General features: G+C 35.8%; 2 protein-coding genes across 3 annotated transcripts; both read right to left on the bottom strand.

Annotated features, from left to right (window-relative positions):
• Positions 1 to 2,542: 2,542 nt before the first annotated feature.
• Positions 2,543 to 12,831, bottom strand: LOC115989275 (biosynthetic peptidoglycan transglycosylase-like). 2 transcript variants are annotated; one of them, XM_031112944.1, is made up of 5 exons: positions 12,246 to 12,831; positions 6,436 to 6,561; positions 4,393 to 4,544; positions 4,066 to 4,225; positions 2,543 to 3,023 (listed from the first exon to the last, which is right to left on the bottom strand). In XM_031112944.1, exons 1-5 carry the CDS (start codon positions 12,753 to 12,755, stop codon positions 2,823 to 2,825), a joined length of 1,149 nt encoding a protein of 382 aa, XP_030968804.1. In that variant the 5' UTR covers positions 12,756 to 12,831; the 3' UTR covers positions 2,543 to 2,822. The 2 variants fall into 2 exon arrangements, with proteins under 2 accessions (XP_030968804.1, XP_030968805.1); XM_031112945.1 differs by lacking the exon at positions 2,543 to 3,023 and adding an exon at positions 3,420 to 3,519.
• On the bottom strand, positions 8,794 to 12,157 carry LOC115989274 (G-type lectin S-receptor-like serine/threonine-protein kinase At5g35370). The gene has a single exon (XM_031112943.1). It carries the CDS (start codon positions 11,594 to 11,596, stop codon positions 8,948 to 8,950), a length of 2,649 nt encoding a protein of 882 aa, XP_030968803.1. The 5' UTR covers positions 11,597 to 12,157; the 3' UTR covers positions 8,794 to 8,947.
• Positions 12,832 to 20,500: the final 7,669 nt, after the last annotated feature.

The following is a 20,500-nucleotide window of genomic DNA, read 5'->3' as shown; positions in this document are numbered from 1 at the left end:
TAAAACCCATAGTTTGTATTCACTTTTTTAGCACAGATCAGACAAAATCGGGAGTCAGATTGATGGAGTCCAACTTCAAGATAAGAATGGGTGAGGTGGACGAGGTGCTCGTGATGTATAAGTTTGAGTCTGCGCGGCAAAGAAGCACAACTATTATGAACCCAAAAACCACATAGGTCATAATGATTAGGTATACCCTTGACTTCTTTGGCACAAAGGTCACAAGTGAACGTAATCCACTTCCAAAAGGGGGTTAATGGGTGGTGGTGGACTTCAGATTCGATGGTGGGCGATAAGGGAGTACATGTGCCGTGAAGGTTGAAGTCGCAGCGATAACAGCGATAAGTGTATTGTCGACAAGATTCATTGCAGAGCTGGCATTTGGTCTTTTCCTTTCTTTCTTTCTCAATGCTTGCTCATGTGGTGTTATGATGATGGTGGTATAGTGATCCTCCTCTAGAGGTTACTCTGGTTGTGGTTGTGTTACTATCCACAACAAGGACCCTTTATATACTGCCTATCGTGACTGGTTTTTACTATTTTAGCCTTTAACCACTTTGTCTGGTTTAGGATGTTCCTCCTGACCATCCACTGATTTGTCAGTTGTCCAGCCACCACCGCTTACCTGTGCTGGTTGTGCCACTCTCTATTACCAGACAAAGAAGACTATTTTGTTTGCTTGCTCACCGTAGCATTCTCTTTTGCTATCCTTCATGGCATGCACCTAATGGTTCCAACTCATCTTACCTTCTTTTGGGTGATATGTCATCCCAGCAGAACATCACCCCCAAAAGAATATGAACAAGAACCCCTAAATAGGCTTTCTTTTCTCCCCACGGTCAAACCATACCCTTTCTTACCTCTGGTCCATGACCCACCACTCTTATATTGGTTGGGTACAGGTTAGTAGTGTCTAAGCCTTACGCGTGCTCCACTTCTTGTGTATGTTGAAAGCTTGTCTGCTGCTCATGCATTTGTCATGGTCTAAAGGCTCATCTATGCATTCTACCACTCATCCTTGACCTCTTATGGCATGAACTGTTTTCTGATCTTTCATTCTTTATTGGCTTGCTCCTTTCGAAGGATGGGCCTTGCTTGATTGTAGTTTTTTTTTCCCCTTTTAGCCCATTCTTTGCTCCTTCCATAGTCTTGTTGCCATTCCTACCATCCCACTCTGCCATTCCTGTCGTGGTGTTATTTAACTTGTGCTTGCTGGGCCTCTTTGGACCTACTGTCTATTCTTCTCTCAATATGGTCATTGGATTTATACTTATGCTACTTTGGACTTTCTTAACCCATTACATTGCTCGAAGGCTCTTTTGTCCCATTTCTTTCTTCTTAAACATCTTTGGCCCATTTGCTTTCCTTGGGTATCCTTGGCCCATTTTCTAACTCTGCATTCCCATGGGCTTTTACTAACTCTTTTGGATTTTCCTGGCCTAATTACCTTATTCTTCATCCTTGGGGCTCATGAGCTTTCCACTAACCCCTTACTTTCTTACTTCATTACCTCGGGCTTACTGTAGCTCATTCTTACTTTTCTACATCTCATAATGCCCATGGGTTTACTACTTCTCTCTGAGCTCCTTTAGACCCATTACTTTCCTCAAGGCCCATTTATTTACTTTATGGGCCTATAATCTATTGTTCCTGCCATTCGGGCTTAATAATTTTTTTCTATTAATCCACTAACTTTACTCTGCCCATATTGTTGGGCTTCTTCCTGCTACTGGGCTTTCCAAAACGAGCATCAACAATAAGAAAAAAGGTATCCTAAGACCGCTAATTAGGATTGAGGAAGAGTAGAGTAGAGTTGACCGAAAATTAGCCAACTCTAATATGCTAGATAACTCTACTAGTATATCTAATAGATTAGAGTTGAGGTTTAGAACTTGAGGTTTATAATTAGTAAACCATATTTTCTTTATCCAACTCTGACGTCCTCTTTAGCATTGCCCTTTCATATTAGTGATTTCAGTGCTATGTAACACTACCTAATCCTGAGCATCCTCATATAGCTTTATTCCTTCTCTACTAGTGATTTGACCACCATGTAGCATAACTTTTTAAGATTCATCCCCTCCTTCATAGTTCATACCACCATTTTAAGTTACGAACGACTTGGGTCTTGTTTTGCAAATGCCGAAAGACTCGTCATTAGAATCTTCCGCTCCTTTTAGTTCACTATCTCACATGCTCAATAGCCTATATGACTATACACACACACACCCCAAAATGCACATCCGCCGACCTCTTCAGTGGTCATACTTTTACATCTGCCGACCTCTTCAGTGGTCATACTTTTACTCCAATCTCAAATTGTTATCAATCTTACAATTTGAGTTTGAGCAGAACACTATAAAAATACCATGGATACAATGAACCGTGATTTTATATAATAGCACAGGCTGTGGTTTTAGGATTATTACATTTGTTATCATATATTTAAAAATGATCATTGTTATGGAATATGACTTTACATCAATCATATACCAACAGTACTTAGTAAAAAATTTGATCACCACTAAAAAAATACTTGGAATAAGGCTTGGATGTCAGTAATTATCAACATGAAACTATTGCAAAAGCCTAGAAGCCCTTCCAAATAAGACCGGATTTGACAGTAACCATATGAGAGCAAAGTTACCACAACACTTATAGACACATTCACACACAAACAATTTTTCTGAGATTTGGTGCCTAATAAAATGGTGAAAGAGGACATGCTGAATTAGCAATAATGCAGGCGAAGACATCCAACTTATTGAGTTTAGTTTAATGAAGCTCTAAGAGGCACCATAAAAATTAAAAGACAATCCTTACTATTTATTACGAAAAATCCATTTTGTCACTACAACCAGTATGTTTTTCTGAAGTTTTATGTGATCAATGGCCTGCAACTTGATGGACCATCTTTCCATATCTTCCCAGGCTTCCCATGTCACGCTCTCTTTTTCCCAGTCCCACACAACCTTAAAAGCTGAGTCAGTTCCTCGCTTCAATTTGTTGGATACTCCCAGTCCCTAGTGAACAAATCAAACAAGTATTTTAACATCCGGCATAACTTCGTAAATTTCTTATGCATAACCAGACACCAAAGAAAAAAAAATGGGAAAAGAAAAATTATCAAGGGTATGAAAATTTAAATTGATGCATTTGTAATTTTTTTTCCCCTAAGGTACTATTTCATCAACTTATATTGGATCATCCAAAAAAAATTGTAGACACTATAAATAATGAGATAGCATCAAATTAAAAGAATTCACAAAATGCACTGTCATTGGTTTTCCATTCTTTTTGTAATATAAGACGATGGATGCCAGTCTTGGACCATCGTGTTTATAATTATGAATTCTGCTCATATTATATACAAAACAGATCAAACCAACTAAATTTCATGGGACATCAATAGAAAAATAAATAAATAAGTAAAAATCATGGGACATTCAAACAGGGCCAGACGTGCATTATCCCCCCTGCTCTTCTTCTTTTTACCTTTGTAGCGAAATCCTGACCTTCCTGCTTGTAGTAAAATCCCAAGAATTAAGAGAACTCATTTTAAAAAAACAAAAAAGTAAAGAGAAATGTTACGTCCACAACATTTTCACAACAAATCATAGGTGGTAAGTTGTTAATGGTTCAAATTTAAACCTATCACTTAAATTACTTTTTTGCCCACCAATAATAATCTATAACGATCAGCCACTTATGATTTGTTGTGAAAATGTTATGGCATAGCATTTCTAAAAAGTAAAACGGAAAAGAAACTGTTAAGGTTCATGATAATACAAAGCCATAACAATGGGATTCTGGGCAGATGCATCTACAAATCAGAGAGCAATTGTAGATTTATCTATAAATATGTAATAATAAATAAATAAATTATTTATAATTCATCATGTCAAATGAATTCACTACCAAAATCACTAAAATAAAAAAAATAAAAATAAAAATAAAAAAATAAAAATAAAAGTTGCCACCCTCAATACAGTCATATAGCAGAGGCGTTGCATGAATTTGAAGGAAACCAACTTCTGAAAATAGGCATAGAAAGAATTAACTTACATCCTTAGGCAAGGGTGATAGGTGCAAGAATCCATCAGCATATTCTGACACAAAAACATGCAGATGAAGACCTTGTTTCACAACCAAAAGTGCCGTTTCAATATCAAGAAAACCAACTTCCACCATCCTCCTTAAGACTCTTGCTTGGAAGCTCTTCCCCCTATGAGAAAACGTGAGATGCCAGATTTTGGTTTGTATGTAATTATTCATAATAAACATAGAGGGAATCAAGAACATAGTGCAAAAATCAATGCAATACAATAAATACAATTCCAGAAAGGAATGGTTACCAGAAGTAGGATTAATACGTATATAGTAGCACCAGACCTGCTAGGATCCCTGAGTGGAGAACGAAGTTCTGGGGCAGGTATAATCCCAGCAAGCATTGCAGACTCCCCCAAACTAAGAAGAGATGGATGCTTTCCAAAGTAGAAAATTGATGCTGATTTAATGCCATATATACCATGTCCCCAGTAAATCTGTAATATAAAAATACCTCTATTACAAGCTGACAACCTCTAAGGATCATATGAAATATCTGAAAAAAGTAAGGCATTCATATGAACCCTTAAAGTTTTAGGTGCTTTCACTTCACATGGTGAGTGCATGAATTTAGTACAAAGTGGAGGGCTGCACGAAATTAAAATAATTTCCAAATGGGCTAAGCAAAATATTTTCTAAAAAGAAACAATGCTACCACTAAAGAAATCAACTTATCAGATCGATTATAGAAGTGTAGGAAGAACAGGGTCCAAAAATTACAAACCTCAGGATTTATGCCAGCAAAGTTCACATATGCCACTGGCATAAAGAGTGAGATCTTTGTCTTAAATTTACAGTGACCTTACAACATTAATTGACAAGATGCCACATAACTTATTTAAGTGAAAGAGCAATTTGATTAATTTTTTATATAAAATCAAGCAGCTAAATAGACTCCAACATTCACAATAGGCTTAGGCAGCAAGCAGAACAACCATGTAGCTTAAACTAGACCTTTTTTACAGATCTTCAGACTTCAACCTCAGTTGTTAATAAAGACAAGCCAAGCTTGTGTAGGAATTTTGAGCTTGTTAGTTCTATCAACAAAACCTGAGCTACACTTCTAGCCCCTCTCCAGGCCAATGAGCCCTAGCTCAAACAGAGCCTTCTTTACTTGTAAGAATAGGATAAAAGGTGAACTCATGGATTCAAGTCCCACTTTGTGCATGTAACTTACCAATGAAAAAAAAAAAAACTTATCTATCCTTCCTTCCAAAAAGAAGGGATAGATAAGTTTATGCTTAATTGAGCTCACATATATTGGCGATAAATTACCACTTGTCTCAAAAGCTTAAATGGTTAAGAAATGGAAAATTGAATCGTTTAACCACAATTCTAACAATTGGATTAAATTTGAAGAGTCAAACTTTACTAACATCTTTCCTTCCCTAAATCTTTGTTTTAGAGGACATAACCAAACCCTTCTTTTGCAACCTAAATTCTCAAAATGAATGTCATTACAGCACATCTTGCTCATTATAATATTCGTATTCACTTCTTTGAATGAAAAATTCTCCAACCATATATTAAAAGGAAATAAAATAAAATCATTCTGAAAACTAAGTGCTAATTTTCTAGCCTGTCATGGAATGAAACCCAACTAAGAAGTCTTGCGTTGCAACCTATTTTTCTGATTAATTAAGATATGTATTTGAGCTACAACCATGATCCAGTCACTTCCTGGATTACAACCTTTATATAAACCTTGAATCCTTGATCCCTGTCTACTTTTCTTTCCTCCACATCCTCTTCATTCTCTAAAATTTTCATCTCTAACATTCTGAAAGTGAAACCTTTATGTACTATGAAATGATGATTACATGAATAAGACAAGAAAACACCAACAATTCCAGAAAATTTAATAACTTGCAACAAACATGATTTTGTAATAACGTGGAATTTGAAAGGAAGGAGGGAGGAAATGACTCACAATACTGACTTAAGCTAATATGTCTCCGCCCACACAACCAGCTAGAAAATTAAGCCACCGTGACACATATTAAACTTCAAAACAAATAGAATGATAACATTATATGCCTAATGTATCCAATTAATTGAGCTTCCTGGAATCTGTGGGTGAGTGGGGGCAGAAAACATGCTTCCAAATACACACTAAATGTAAGATGCAACTATAATAAATCCTGTCAACATCTCCTTAAAACTTTTCACGTGCAGACATAAGCACATTAAATACAATCTCACATGAACTTCTCAGATCACCCCTACTCTCCCCTCCCAACACCCCCCCCCCCCCGGTGCCCCTCCCGACACAACGCATGAGGAATAGAATACACAGCATCACCTAATTAAAACTATAGTTGACCAAACCTTATTCATATAGCAGCTCAGAATTCTCCTTTTTGACATTGTCCTCTCCAATGCTAGTGCCAACACCATCTCGACTACTTTTCTTGAAAGAGTGCGTTCATTTTTAAGGAAGGTGTTTTTGACAAGCTGCAATGTGTTTCAAGAACAGAAAGAAAATAAGATTAATTAAAACACATGATGTTGAAATAAACCAAAAGATGAAAAGAATTCAAAAACAAGCTTCATATTTGACTCCACATAAAGGGTGGGTTTCAAAGGTACTGGATGATTCAAGCCAAGAACAACCGTAAGGCCAGGTCTCGGGCCCTTAAAAGAAAGCCAATATAAATGCATAGTGAAGTATTCAAATGTTTGTCTTTTTGCATAAGATATTTGATCAAAATAAAAACATGGCAATATATTTCTTCACAGCATTATCCATGTAAAATATATCCTATAATTTTGAAAAGCAGCTAACCGAATTTTCTTTTGATTTAGTGTTAAAAATCCTGGGTTTTTTCCTATTTTCTATTTCAATTACTTCAACTATCATATTAGGACATTAATTTTCCATCAATATCTATTAGGTCTTGATGGAAGTCAAATGTGTTACAGAATTCTCCCATACAATTGGCCAAGAACAATAAATGTTCCCATCTCTAGTGTCCTTTTTTTTTTCCTTTTCATGCATTGGGTCCTACTCTAGAACCAGAATAGATATCAGATCATAAGACTTTTCAATTTAAATATCAATTTGTAAAAATGTTACATTAGCTTAGCAAGCATCCAAGTGGAGACTGCTAACGGTAAACATGATACAAATTTGTCAGTTTGTGTTTTCAATAAACTATTACCACTATATTTGGAAGAAAGTTTCTATATGAGAACTCTCATAATTTCTGCAGCTTTAACTATTGTAATCAGCATCAATGGCTAACAAATGAATAACTCAAATAACCAATCAAAGAAACTGAAATTTTTTATTAGCTTTCACTATCCTAATGAAACCCGACCACAAAGTTTTGGGAATAAGGCTTTGTTGTTGTCTAGCTATACTAATGAAGTAAATTAGGCAATCAAATAACTTTACAGATTTACAACCAAAAAATGTTAGGCCAACTAGGATGGTTAGCAATTTACTTAAAAGAGCTATGGCTAAATAGAGTCAATCAGGCGGCTTAAAAGAGCCAGCCCTATCTTTAAGTGAATTTCCTCATTTCGAATCCTATCTTTTTGTGTATTTTCACTTATCTATCATAACATTCTCATTTCAGCTATACTCATGTTATGAATATATTGCTTTTTAACAGCACAACGTTCAATACCATCAAGCATAGCTGGTCTATTAGCAGCCTTATAAATATTTTCCTTTAACTTAATAGGTATTCTACAATCACACAATACTCCTAATGCATTTCTCCAATTCATCTACCATGCACTTATCCTATGATTTCCATAATCTTCAATCTCTCCATCTTTATGGATTATTAATCCAAGATATCAAAAGCTCCTCTTTAGTATCTTTTGGCCATCAAGTCTTACAACGTCTCTTTTTATACTTTTACTAAACTTACATTCCATGTACTCTATTTTAGTCTGAACTGATTGAAAGCCTATAGATTCTAAAGTGTGTATTCATATTTCTAACTTGGCATTAACTCCACATCTAGTTTCATTTACTAAAATTGTATCATCTACAAAAATCATAAACGAAGGAACTTCTGCTTGGATCAATTCAGTGAGCTCATCCATCACTATTGCAAAGAGATATGAACTTAATATTAATCATTGATGCAAATCAATAGTTAGAAAGCTCACCTGTGATGCCTCCACTTGTTCTCACACTAGTTACCACTCCGTCATACATATCCTTAATTAAATTAATATACTTTAGAGAAACTCCTTTCTATTCCAAAAGCCACTAGATAACCTCTCTAGGGACTCTATCATATGCTCTCTCTAGATTAATACAAAACATATGAAGAAGATATTAAAATAAATTTCCATTAAATAGGCAAGGATAAAGGAAAATAATTTGACAGCAAGGTAGACAGAAAGGGGCCCCCTGTTCAGAAAAAAATAATAATAATAGGAATGCAAAATTACCTAGATACATTCTGTGTCAGCCACGTAAAATATATATATATATATATATATATATATATGTGTGAATGTGTGTGTGTGTGTGTAAGTGTAAAAAGACATTCCATAGCAAAATTTCAGTGTCTCCCATTCTGCCAATCTACTATAACAAGATATAATAACATAACTCAGATGTTTACTATAAAATACAAAGATCAAATGGACCTTTACATAGAATTGAATCATATTGTACATTCGAAAGAACACTTTACACAAGTGTAAAAGGTCACAGCCACTCAATCCACCTTGAGCTTTGTAGCTAAACGTAAGAATGATACAGTAGATTTCAGTTTTCTAGAGTAGGCAACAACTAGAATTCCTGAAAACATACATTTCATAGTCGTTCACAGAAATCTATACATAAGCTGCAAAAACAAAATGCCATTCAATACTATCTTGGGCCAGAGATCTGCTGTGAAGATATATAAGAAAAACCAATCTGTAAGCTATTTCCTTGTGGATATGATAGAGAACCATTTGGGTCCATTATTGTGGAAGCCTCAATAAACCTACGCCCATAAAAGCGCAAGAAGTTTAGAGATTCTGTTCTTGGCTGACCTAAAGGAATCCCACCCTCCAACATACCAACAACACTAATCATATTTGGCCTAAGTGCTGGTTCCTCATAAAGACAACACAAAGCTACACGCACAAATTTCTCCACCTCTTCCCTTGTCACCCGTCCTTCTAGCCTTGGATCAACAAGCTCCAAGTACTTCCCTTGCTCATGCATCTCTAATGCAAATAGAGGATAGTAAACAAGTCCTGACCATGATGATGATGAAAAGTGACCACCACCACTACCACTATCCTCTATGCTATGGCTTTGTGATCGTAATGAGCAATTTTTTCTTCCACTCACAAGTTCAAGCAGTACCATTCCAAAACTATAGACATCAGTTTTTTCCGAGATTGCAGAGGTGGTAAGCCATTCAGGTGCAAGATAGCCACGAGTACCTCTCATGGTAGTGACCAGACCAGATTGTTCAGGACTTAGAAGCTTGGAGAGTCCAAAATCAGAAATTTTTGCCTGAAGGTGGTCATCCAAAAGAATGTTCTCTGGTTTGACATCACAATGGATGATCTTGTGTTCACACCCACTATGCAAGTATGCAAGCCCACGTGCTGATCCGAGCGCAACATCAAACCTCTCTTGCCATTCTAAAACAGGCCCACTACCAAACAGAGTCCTGTCCAATGAACCATGATTCATATACTCATAAACCAATAGGCGCTGTCTTCCATGGACACAAAACCCTTTCAATCGAACCAAATTGACTTGGTGAACATTTCCAATAACCGCAATCTCAGTGCAGAATTCTTTTCTTCCTTGAATGCCTAAATTGGTTATCTTCTTTATGGCCACAACACTTTTATCAGGCAGTGTCCCCTTGTATACAGAACCAAACCCTCCTGATCCAATCTGAGTGCTAAATTTATCAGTTGCCACCTCAAGCTCTTCATAGTCAAACCTTTTAGGTAAGCCTGGGATGTAGAATGCGTCCAGGTCTTCAGAAGACTGTGAGTTGAAGCCACCTAATTTAATTTCCTTAGTTTTTGAGAGTTTCCATCTCATCCAAATGAGAAAACCTAGTGCCACTAACAGTAAAATTGAAGTGAACAGTAAAAGCACCAGAACAACTACACGAAGCCTTTTTCTATGATTACTAGAACTGTTAGGGGGACGACCATTGTCATTTGTTGTTGTATTTGATCCAGAGACTTTGATGTAGCCCAGCAGGTTCATTCCACCAGAATTGCTTGATGTAAAGGACCCCAACTCATTTTCAAGCATGTAGCAAGAACCAGATGAGTTTCCATAGAAAATTCCCAAGCAAGAACAGTCCCTTGAGCAGAGATCTTGACAAACTGTCAAATTCACACCATATTTTAGAGGCTGAGAGAAATCATTGGAAAAATAATCTATACCATAGCCAAGCCCCAAAAATGAAACAACGGATGAGTTTAACCAAATGCCATTATTGGTTGAGTTACAAGCAAGCAGCAAAGATTGAGAATCATCACTTGGCACACAGCCACTCATATTCTGTGAACCTGCATGGAAGCCTGATGGACATGAACATATTTGGGTAATGGATGGAGAGTTGTCAGTACACAATCCCATTTGGCCACAAATAGATGGAGTTCTACAAGAAGAATCTGGCCCGGAAAATTCCTGCTCCCATTGGGCATCAGAAAAGCTATGGACAGTAAAGCGCCCTAACGGACCCAACTTGCCAATTCGGAAATCGGCTGGTGGCAAGCTGACCTGTATAACAACTTCCGATGCATCATGGCCAAGGAGAAAAAGACCCGTTCTGTTAATTGCCATGTATTTCACAACATACTTTGAGATAATATAAGCCTTTGTATCCATTGACAATTTCCAGTATGTCTGTCCATACCACTGCAGTAAGGCATCAGAAGTACTTATTGTGAAGTTGTAAATACTAGATGATAAGTCATAATCTGATGCAGCACTAGACAAATACATCCCAACAGGTAAGTGTTGTCCAATCACAATTGTGTCTGTTGGATAGTGGAAACTCTCCCAAAGAGAACTATTGGAATGATCAAGTAAGACAAGGTTACCCATCTCAGTTAACAATAATGCGTATACCGATGACTGTAATGGCGGAGTTGACCATCTGAGATTGCCATATGGATCAGAAACTGTAATCCCTTTGGTCGTAAGATTCATTATACCAGAACTTGAGATGGGAGCATCACGGTTAGCAGACCAGATGATGGCGTTGGATGCCATATGGATGACGCAAAAGTAGAAGTTGGTTTGTTGAACACCAGGGTTAAAGATAGCAGCTGCGAATGTGCCATTACGGGAGGACAAAAAAACACCACTGCTGTCAATATGTTGAAATTCCGAAGCAGTGAAATTTGGGTGTATGTACTCTAAGGATGACAAACTCAAGGCAGGAGGAAAGACTAAGAAGATGGTGAGGAACAATAAACAGTATCCCATGTAGAGGTTTGATGAAATGAAGAATGAAGAGAAGTTGGGAGAGGGTTTCATGAAGAGCATAATGGTGAGATTGTAAATGACTTCCTCCAGTTACTTCCATTTCTTTCCTCCCAAATCCAATAGGGTTATGTGTTGACTATGAAACAACTTGATTCTTATTGGAGGCCAAGATTATATTTATTTAGTGCTAACATCAGCTGCCGATGCAAGATATAAGAATTTTTAAAACAAGTCAAACCTGAATGAACATTTATTTATTCTAAGATTGATTTCCTTAAATGCTACACTCATACACAATCATCAACCAGCTGCTCTCTTGTATACCAATAAAGTGGACCTAAGATTTAAAGATTTCTGTGCAGTTCGGACTTAGGACCTAACTCGGTGTTTCTTTATTCTAAGATGAATGCTGTATCGTGCACTATTACCATTTACAATATATTAGATGCACTCAATCATTAATCACTAAAATATACCTTGCACAGCCTACCCATCTCCACCTTGCCACCTTACCATCCCAGCTAAGACCCGAACACCATAAATGAATACCTCTCTTTAGAAATCAATGACTTCATTAATAAACATAATAATAATTGATTAAATATACAACACCCACAAGTCAAACAAACAAACAAAACCAACTTGATTGATAAAACCATCAAACACATGGTACGCGTAACAAACAAGTCAACCAAAAATACAACCTCACCTGTTGGGTAATGGTGCTACCACCTCCACGAGACGAAAAAGACAGCACAGCACGGGCAATGCCGACGGGGTCAACCCCATGATGCATAAAGAAGCGGCGGTCCTCGTAAGCCACAATGGCTTGCCATAAATGCCAAGGATAAGAGCTGGCTCTGAGTTCAGCCTCGGCGGAAAATTCAATGAGGTTTCGCCAACGACGAGGGAAATCGGGCAAAAGGGCATTGGAGAAGAGCCTAAGGCAGAAAAGGAGCGTGGAAAATGTGAGTACAACAAGTGTTTCGGGAACAATGAGGTGGTTCTTGAAGGAGTTCTGGGTCCAGTGGACTCGTCCTTCGTGCACTGAGTTGGAACGAGTTGGAGATCGGTGAGTGTGAGTGTGAGTGAGAGAGAAGAAAGGGAGTGAATGTGGAATGGGAAAGAGAGATGGGTTTCTCTTGAGATTTGAGTTTTGGTACGAGGAATGGTTTGGTTGGTTTTGTAATGGTAATGGGAGTAAGAGACTGAAGCTCATTTCTCTTTCACATGACAATGTTGTTTCAGTTCAATCATTCGGTAGGTAATACGGTTAAAAGCAACTGTTTTGTTCCACTAAAAATCTTAAAATTTAAATAACACAATGTAATAGCAAAAAGTTTCACAATTTCTCTTCCAAGAATTGTATTAGAGCAATGGCTAAATGCACATCTTCCGCAATTTGTTTTCATCATTATTAATATGATAAGGTTGAAATCAGAGTAATATTCTTTTTTTTCTTTCACAATTGTATTTAAGTGATGGACTCATTAGTTTAAGGCGTGACGTAAACCCAAAAGTTTCAATCTACCTATAATATCAATTTATAGGTTTTTCAATATGATACTATTTTTATTATGCACTAATTACAACAAACTATATCAATCGTTACGAAAAAAAAAAGTTGTTAATAATGTAATAATATCCCTAAATTTATTGATTGCAATATCTTATTATTATTAGATATTTTGTTATGATTATGTTTAGATAAGACAAATGCAAGAAATAATTGTGCATTACATTGGGTGAGCCCATGTCTGAGATTTTTTTTTAGCTGAGTAGCCCATGTGTGAGATTGATAGGTAGAGTGATTACCTCTATATAATGAGGTCGTAGTATATTAAAAGCACTATACAACTTCATGGAAGCTATTATCGTCTAATGTCTATTGATCCCTTCACAAATTTTAAGAAAAGTGCTAAAAATAAAATATTAGAATTTCAATTTTTGATCTTATCTCTAAAGACTTGCTTCTCAAAAAAAAAAACACCTAAAGATTTAGTCTTGTCATTATTACTAGATATTATTTTTATTATCACAATCATTCACACGTTATTTCAGCCACAAAATAAAATAAAATAAAATAAAAAATCTTCCACACGCTATTATTCTAACCCACTAGAAATTGTATGTAGCATAATCTTTATAGAGCAAGACTTACTTACAGTATTTAAGTGTTGTACCGAAGTTTTGTCCATCTTTATATATATATTTATATATATATATATATATATATACACACACTATCTATAAATCTTATGACTGCCCTAGTTTGGTACCTGATTCTAAAGAGTAAAGACACTGTAACTCTCTTTTTTTTCACTCCAAGTCATTTTTATTTCTTTCTAAAAAAAAGTCATTTTTATTTTTATTTTTTTTAAATCCTATCATTAAAAGGAAAAAAATGTTGGGTTTAGAGTTTAGTTTGCTTTTCATTTTGAGTAATTCTTGTTTAGGGTTGCTTTTGAATTAGTGGACAGTTAGTCCAAAGTCCAAACTCAAAGTTGCAATCATTAGATTTATATGGAGTATTCTCCCATTATAAAAAAAAAGGATTTTATATGGAGCATAAGTTAACAATTTTGGCAGCGGTAGTATGTTTATGCCTTAAGATCGTACTTGAGTTAGAATAGGAAATAATTAGTGAACTTTGAATATATATAGTCTTTTTCTTTTTTCTTTTTTCTTTTTTTTGCTGAATAACTTTGAATATATATATATATATAGTGCAATTGGGTTAGGTCTCAATCTTCTATATATTCGTTGGTTGGAAATCAAAGATAGGATCAACACGTAAAAAGGTTTGCTAAATACGTCTATGACGGAAATTTAGTTTATGTTTATTATTGTAGAAGCAAAATAGATATTTGTATGTTCCATTGCTAAAAGGCAATGCATCAAAGTTTTGTAATTAATTGAAATCATCCCTCCCCGACAACCGAATTATTAAAAAAAAAAAAAAAATATATATATATATATATTATAATTATATGGTGGAAGTTGTTAGATTTACTACTCTTGTATTATCTATGCTTATGCTTGTTTGATTAAACTTCCTTTCATTAGGGGGAAAAAAATCCTTAGAACCCAAAAATATTGTTCCGTTTTAGATTATCCAACTAATAGTCTAATACAATGACTTTTTCTACTTTTATGTTTGGGAATTTATTTCATTACGTCTTGAGGTTAAAAGATATTGATGAATAACATTTTTGTTAAAAAAAAAAAGTGAGATTTGAACCAAATTCCTTTATTTTACAACAAAAAGGAAAAAGCTTTACCGTATAAATTTATTGTTACCACGTGATTTTTTTATTAGCTTTAATATTTGTCTTTAAAACATTTCACAAGGCCAACTTACAATTACTAGTGTAGCTTATGTACATGATTATGGAAGTGTTTTTATTTTGGAAACTCATTTTGAAAACGCTTAGGATAATTGGCAAATAAGGCTTTGTTTAGAGAGCCAAACAGCCCATCAAACCCTAAAAACCATATGGCTCAAATAGCAAACCTTCTCCACTTTGGATTTTCCCAAACTTATAGTCATCTCAACTTAGGTTGAGAAAGGAAATGTGCAACATGTTTGCTAGCTAGCTAGATTCCTAAGTCCTAACTCCTAAGAGCATTCACAATATAGTTTTTACTAGAAAGTCATCTTTCTATTTTAACTACCTATCATTTTGGATTCACTCCTCAACAAGCTCTCTATTTTTTTTTTTTCTCTATTCTATCTAAATATTATTTTACATCGTACATCTAAGCACCTAAGATTCTTCACTTCAGTTCTGTTTTCAAAAAAAAAAATAAAAATAAAAAGATTCTTCACTTCTCACTCTCCCTCTTTCACATCACCACTACCATCATGGCTGATCCACCACAATCAATCCCAAAACTCAGGCCCTCAAAATCATAGCTAGAGTCAACTTCTTTTGTTACACCCTAAAGGACACCCTCTGTATCACGTCTCCACTCTCTTAACATTAAAGTTGAAGACCCGCACCTCCTCTTACCACTCCATCGCTACCAAAGCTGGCTGCCTCCTGTTCCACTAAAACCTGCAACCTCATCGCTTGTGACACTAGCTGCCATGAGAGAGATCTGTCCATTCAGTGGTGGCTTCAAGAATTTTTTTAGGGAGCTAATAAGAAACATAAATTATACAAAATTTAAAACAAAAGAGAACCGGAATATATCAATATAAAAATAAATAAAACAACAAAACAACAACCAAAAAAAAAAAAAAGGCAAAAACCCAAATATAAGTTTTACAATTGTTTTCTTTGAGGTTTCATGTTTTGAAATCGTTGCATAATATCTTCATTATTAACTCTACGAGTTACATCTCTTTCAATGTACATTGCCTCCCATTTGATTGATTTATTTCAATTTTTTTAAGATCTAAATGAGCTTTTTCTAAAGTTTAAAATTAACAAATCTCTATATTTGTTGTTAGGCTTTTTATTTTATTTTATTTTTTCAAATTTTAGATCAAATTAGTTTGTTATTGGGTTTTTTGTGTTTAAAAATATCAAGATATTAATAGGATCCTATTCAAGCTTATTTAAATGGAGCTTAAAAAATTTAGGGTCAAGATGTTTAAATTTTTATTTTAGGGGTCAAAACAAAAAATTATATATAGCATCCTGTTTGCCAATTTAGGGAGTTTGAATCCCGGGGGCTTCAAGCGGAGCTGCCCTTATGTCTGTAATAATAAATTAAAATTGGTTACAAATAATATGGTAAAGCTATAGCCTATATTACTACTCAGTGGCAGGGCCACGTTGACTTCAGGGGGTTCAATTGAACCTCCTGACTTGGGACAAATTGTTTTTAGTTATAATATTTTTATAATTTTTTGGTTATGAACACCCTAAAATAAAAATTTGAACCCCTTAAAAGAATCTCCATAACAAACCAATTTGATCTAAAATCTAAAAGGTAGAAAAAAAAAAAAAGACCATCAACAAAAAATTAGTAATTTGTTGATCTTAATCCTGGATAAAGACAATTAAGTGAATTGTAAAGTGTAAAAACTAAAAAACAATTAAGTGTGAGGTAGTGAAAGTGATATGTGGGTTAGCGGGGGAGTGAAGACAATTTTTTTTTTTTTCTTTAATGATTGTATAACAAAAATTCTTCCTAATGAATTAGAAAGACCAATAAGTTTTCAAAGTTGATTTGAATTGTTAAATAAAAGATTTAAAAAGAGTAAAGACAGAAACTAATAAATAATAAATTAAACTATTCTAAGCAATAATATTAAAAGTTCACTTAACAAAAATAATTAATAACTTTATTATAGTAAGGATTTCCAAAATTTAATATTAGCAACAATAATTAATATTTTCATTGCACTATGAAACAATATGCCAATGAACTTCTAGTGTGGGGTCAGAGAATTTACGACCTGGCCTACTTTCCATTAGGGCCCAGGACCCTTGCCGAGGAGGGTAGTTGCCGAGAACGAGTAGGGAAAGACCAAATGGCCTAGAGACACAGTCGAGGATGACCCTGTCCTCGGCATCTCAAGACTTCAAGGGAGGAGCGACATGTCGTCAAAGGCAGCCTCCAAAAGGCCCCCAAAAGAAGAAACAAGTAGAATGGGACTCATATGGGGGTACCGAATGAAGGTGGTTCAAGGTAAATACGTCTCATCTGCATTGAATGCGCCCATAAACGTCTTAACCATATTAATGAGAAAAGACGCCTGAACAGTGTGGTTTCGGTTAGCGCAACTAACAAAAAGCAGGGGGAGGCGGTTGATGGAACAGGTAGTTGAATAGGGACCTGCCGGATCAACAGGTGGAAAGTCAAGATCAACCGAAAGGGGCTATATAACGTGAAGACTTATGCGCCAAAAAGGGGGGCTTCCAGACGATGGAGTCCTAGAAAAGGGAGAAGAACAAGGACATGAAACTCCTTGAAAAAAGGCCTAGAACCAGAGCCTCCCAGATCGTATCAAAGAGATAGACTTCTCGAGCAAACATAGTTTATTCCCGTATGAACACCACGACTAACCACCGTTCAGTGATCAAAGCCTAACCTTTCAAACCCACGCTCTACAAATTATATTGTTTGGGTCTTTTTACATGCGAACCCAATATCATTTTGGGGCCATTACAAATTGAGTCCTTACATCTAGTTTATCCTTTATTCTCTTACTAGTACTTTGGATAAATCACATGTTTCCACAAGATTCATCTCCTTCTTCTCACCCAAAAAAAAAAAAAAAAAATCATCTCTTACCTAAAATATATCTTTTAAGAGAACTTGTGTTAACTTGAAAAACCTTCTTTTGAGTCATGGATTAATTACGGCTTATGAAAAAATATCTATCTTATTATCCTAATGATCAAGATGGGATAAGAAAATATTATTTACAAAGAAGTTATTATCAACTTCTTCAACACGAAATTGAATAAACCCCCTAAAAAATATTCCCGAAAACAGCCACTGTGTACTAAAAAATATTGTTAAATTAGTGCAGCTTTTGAATAATTTGTTGAGTTGCAGGCAAGTTGGTTGAAAAAAAAAAAAAAAAAAAAAAAAAAAAAAAGGATTTAACTAACCAAAATTTTAAAAAAGGTTGGTTTGTTGATTTTTTTTTTTTTTTTTTAAAGAAACCAAACTAGAAACAGCCTGGGACTTTATTCAAAATAACTCAATGAACATCAAATAAGACTAATGGGGTAATATCCTCAAGTAGCTCTTCCAAACAGACCTACAACCCCACACAATGTTTAGCCTTTTTTGCTATAGTATCAGCCACAATATTACTATTGTGTTTAACATGACAAAAATCTAAAAATTGAAAACCTGAAGCTTGAAACCGAATGTCATCAATGACATTCCCATACGGCAAAAATTCTGGAGACCCACGAACAATTGCATTAATGACAGTCACCAAATCAACTTCAAATGTCACCCTTCGTAGGCCAATTTCCAACGCAAATTGCACTGCCCGTCGACAAGCAAGAGCCTCCAATTCTGACACCGATTGAGAAAGTGGGATTAGCATAAATAGAGCACCAATTACATCTTCGTTGCTATCTCTAATGATTACACCAATGCCCACTGTGTTGGTTGCTTGGAAGACCGCTGCATCAAAATTGGCCTTGTAACTGTTGAGATCAGGGGGACGCCATTGGTACTGGTGCATGGATGAAGGTGCTGCTGGGGGCGGGTCTTGGACAGCAAGATATTCTTGGAGCATTCTACCTGCAATGGAACTAATGCTAGACAATGGTTGCTCAGGGAGGCCAAGCAGTAGGGAGTTTTGACGATTCCATTAACACCACGCACAAAGAGTGAAGATTTCTTTCCTGAAGTCCTCATGAACCTGCATAAAGTTAGCTAGTAGATCTGCAAAATTCACAGGGGGTGGGGAGGCAGCATGGTGAGCCCATTGGAAAGAGTCCCATACAGCTTCAACTTCTTTACATGACCATAGAGCATGAATCTGGTCTTCAGGTTCACCCTTGCAAATCTCACAGATATCATTTGGGATAATATGTCATCGATAAAGATTAGCCATTGTTGGCAAAGCATTATTACATGCACGCCAGGCAAAGTGCTTAATCTTATTGGGAACTCTCAAATTTCATAACCCTTTCCAAAACTGCTTACTTGATGCTAGATTTGAGCTACTTGCAATGTTAGGGGAATCACAAGAAACTAGTAATTTGTAAGCACTGCTAGCCGAGTAACAACCAGTTGAGGTGGGAACCCATATAATTCTGTCAGAGGGTAATCTTGGGCTTAGTGGAATATTCAAGATACAAGAAGCTTCATGGGGCAAAAATAGCTGCTCTACCAATTCCGATTTCCGGATACCAAGATCAGAATTAATGAGAGAGCTAACCTTAGTTTCGGTTTAGTTTCGGTTTGGATTGAAGGCAGCTGCGATACAGAAACTGTGTTACATTGTATTGGGATCCATCTATATCTTCTCTCAATTGAATCGATTGACCATTCCCTATCTGCCATACCATGCCTTTTTGAATAACATCTCGTGCTATTAAAATACTCTTCCAAGCATATGAACCAATTGTAGACTCTTTAGCATCAAGTATGAAGCAATCCAGAAAAAATTTAGCTTTAAAAACTCAATAACAAAGAGATTCAGGGTTATTAATCATACGCCACACTTGTTTAGCCAACAACGCATCATTAAACTTATCAATTTCCTTAAAACCCATTCCACCCACTTCCTTTTCTTCACACAACCTCTCCTAGCTTATCCAATGAATTTTTCTATTAGCTCCATTATAACCCACCAAAACTTGCAAATTAATACTTCCAACTCCTTCACTAAACCCTTAGAGAGTTTGAAACAACTCATGGTATAGGTTGGTATGGCCTGTATTACTGATTTAGTGAAAACCTTGTATTACTGATTTAATGAGAACCTCCCTACCTGATTGAGAAATATGCTTTTCCTTCCAATGTTGTGGCTTCCTCCAAACCCTTTCTTTGAGATAGAAGAAGTTTTTTTTCCTCGCTCACCCCACCAAAGCTTGAAGCCCCAAATATTTTTCATATTGACGAATAGTTGGGACACCAAGTAAATGTTGGATTTGAACCTGCAAGTCATGCTAAGTGTTTGAACTAAAGAAATATTGTTCTTATCTCTGTTTATTTTCTGCTTCGGCCCTCTTTCATAGACCTCTAGAATCTCCAAGAATTTGTTGGCACTCTATCTCTTTTGCCCGGCAAAATAGGACACTATCATCTACAAAAAAACAAGTGTGAAACCTGAGGCCCGTTGCGACAAATAGAAACCCCCTTGATATCACCATCTACCTCAACTTTTTTCAATAAACCTTGCAAACCCATAGAACATAGTAAAAACAGGTAAGAAGACAACTGATCACCTTGTTTGAGTCCTCTATTGGGTTTTATATTTCCTACAAGTTGACCATTAAGCAATACAGAATAGGAAACTAAAGAGAGACAAGACAT

Source organism: Quercus lobata, chromosome 5 (assembly GCF_001633185.2).
Source record: "Quercus lobata isolate SW786 chromosome 5, ValleyOak3.0 Primary Assembly, whole genome shotgun sequence".
Classification (NCBI taxonomy): Eukaryota; Viridiplantae; Streptophyta; class Magnoliopsida; order Fagales; family Fagaceae; genus Quercus; species Quercus lobata.
This window is presented reverse-complemented; position numbering and strand designations above follow the sequence as displayed.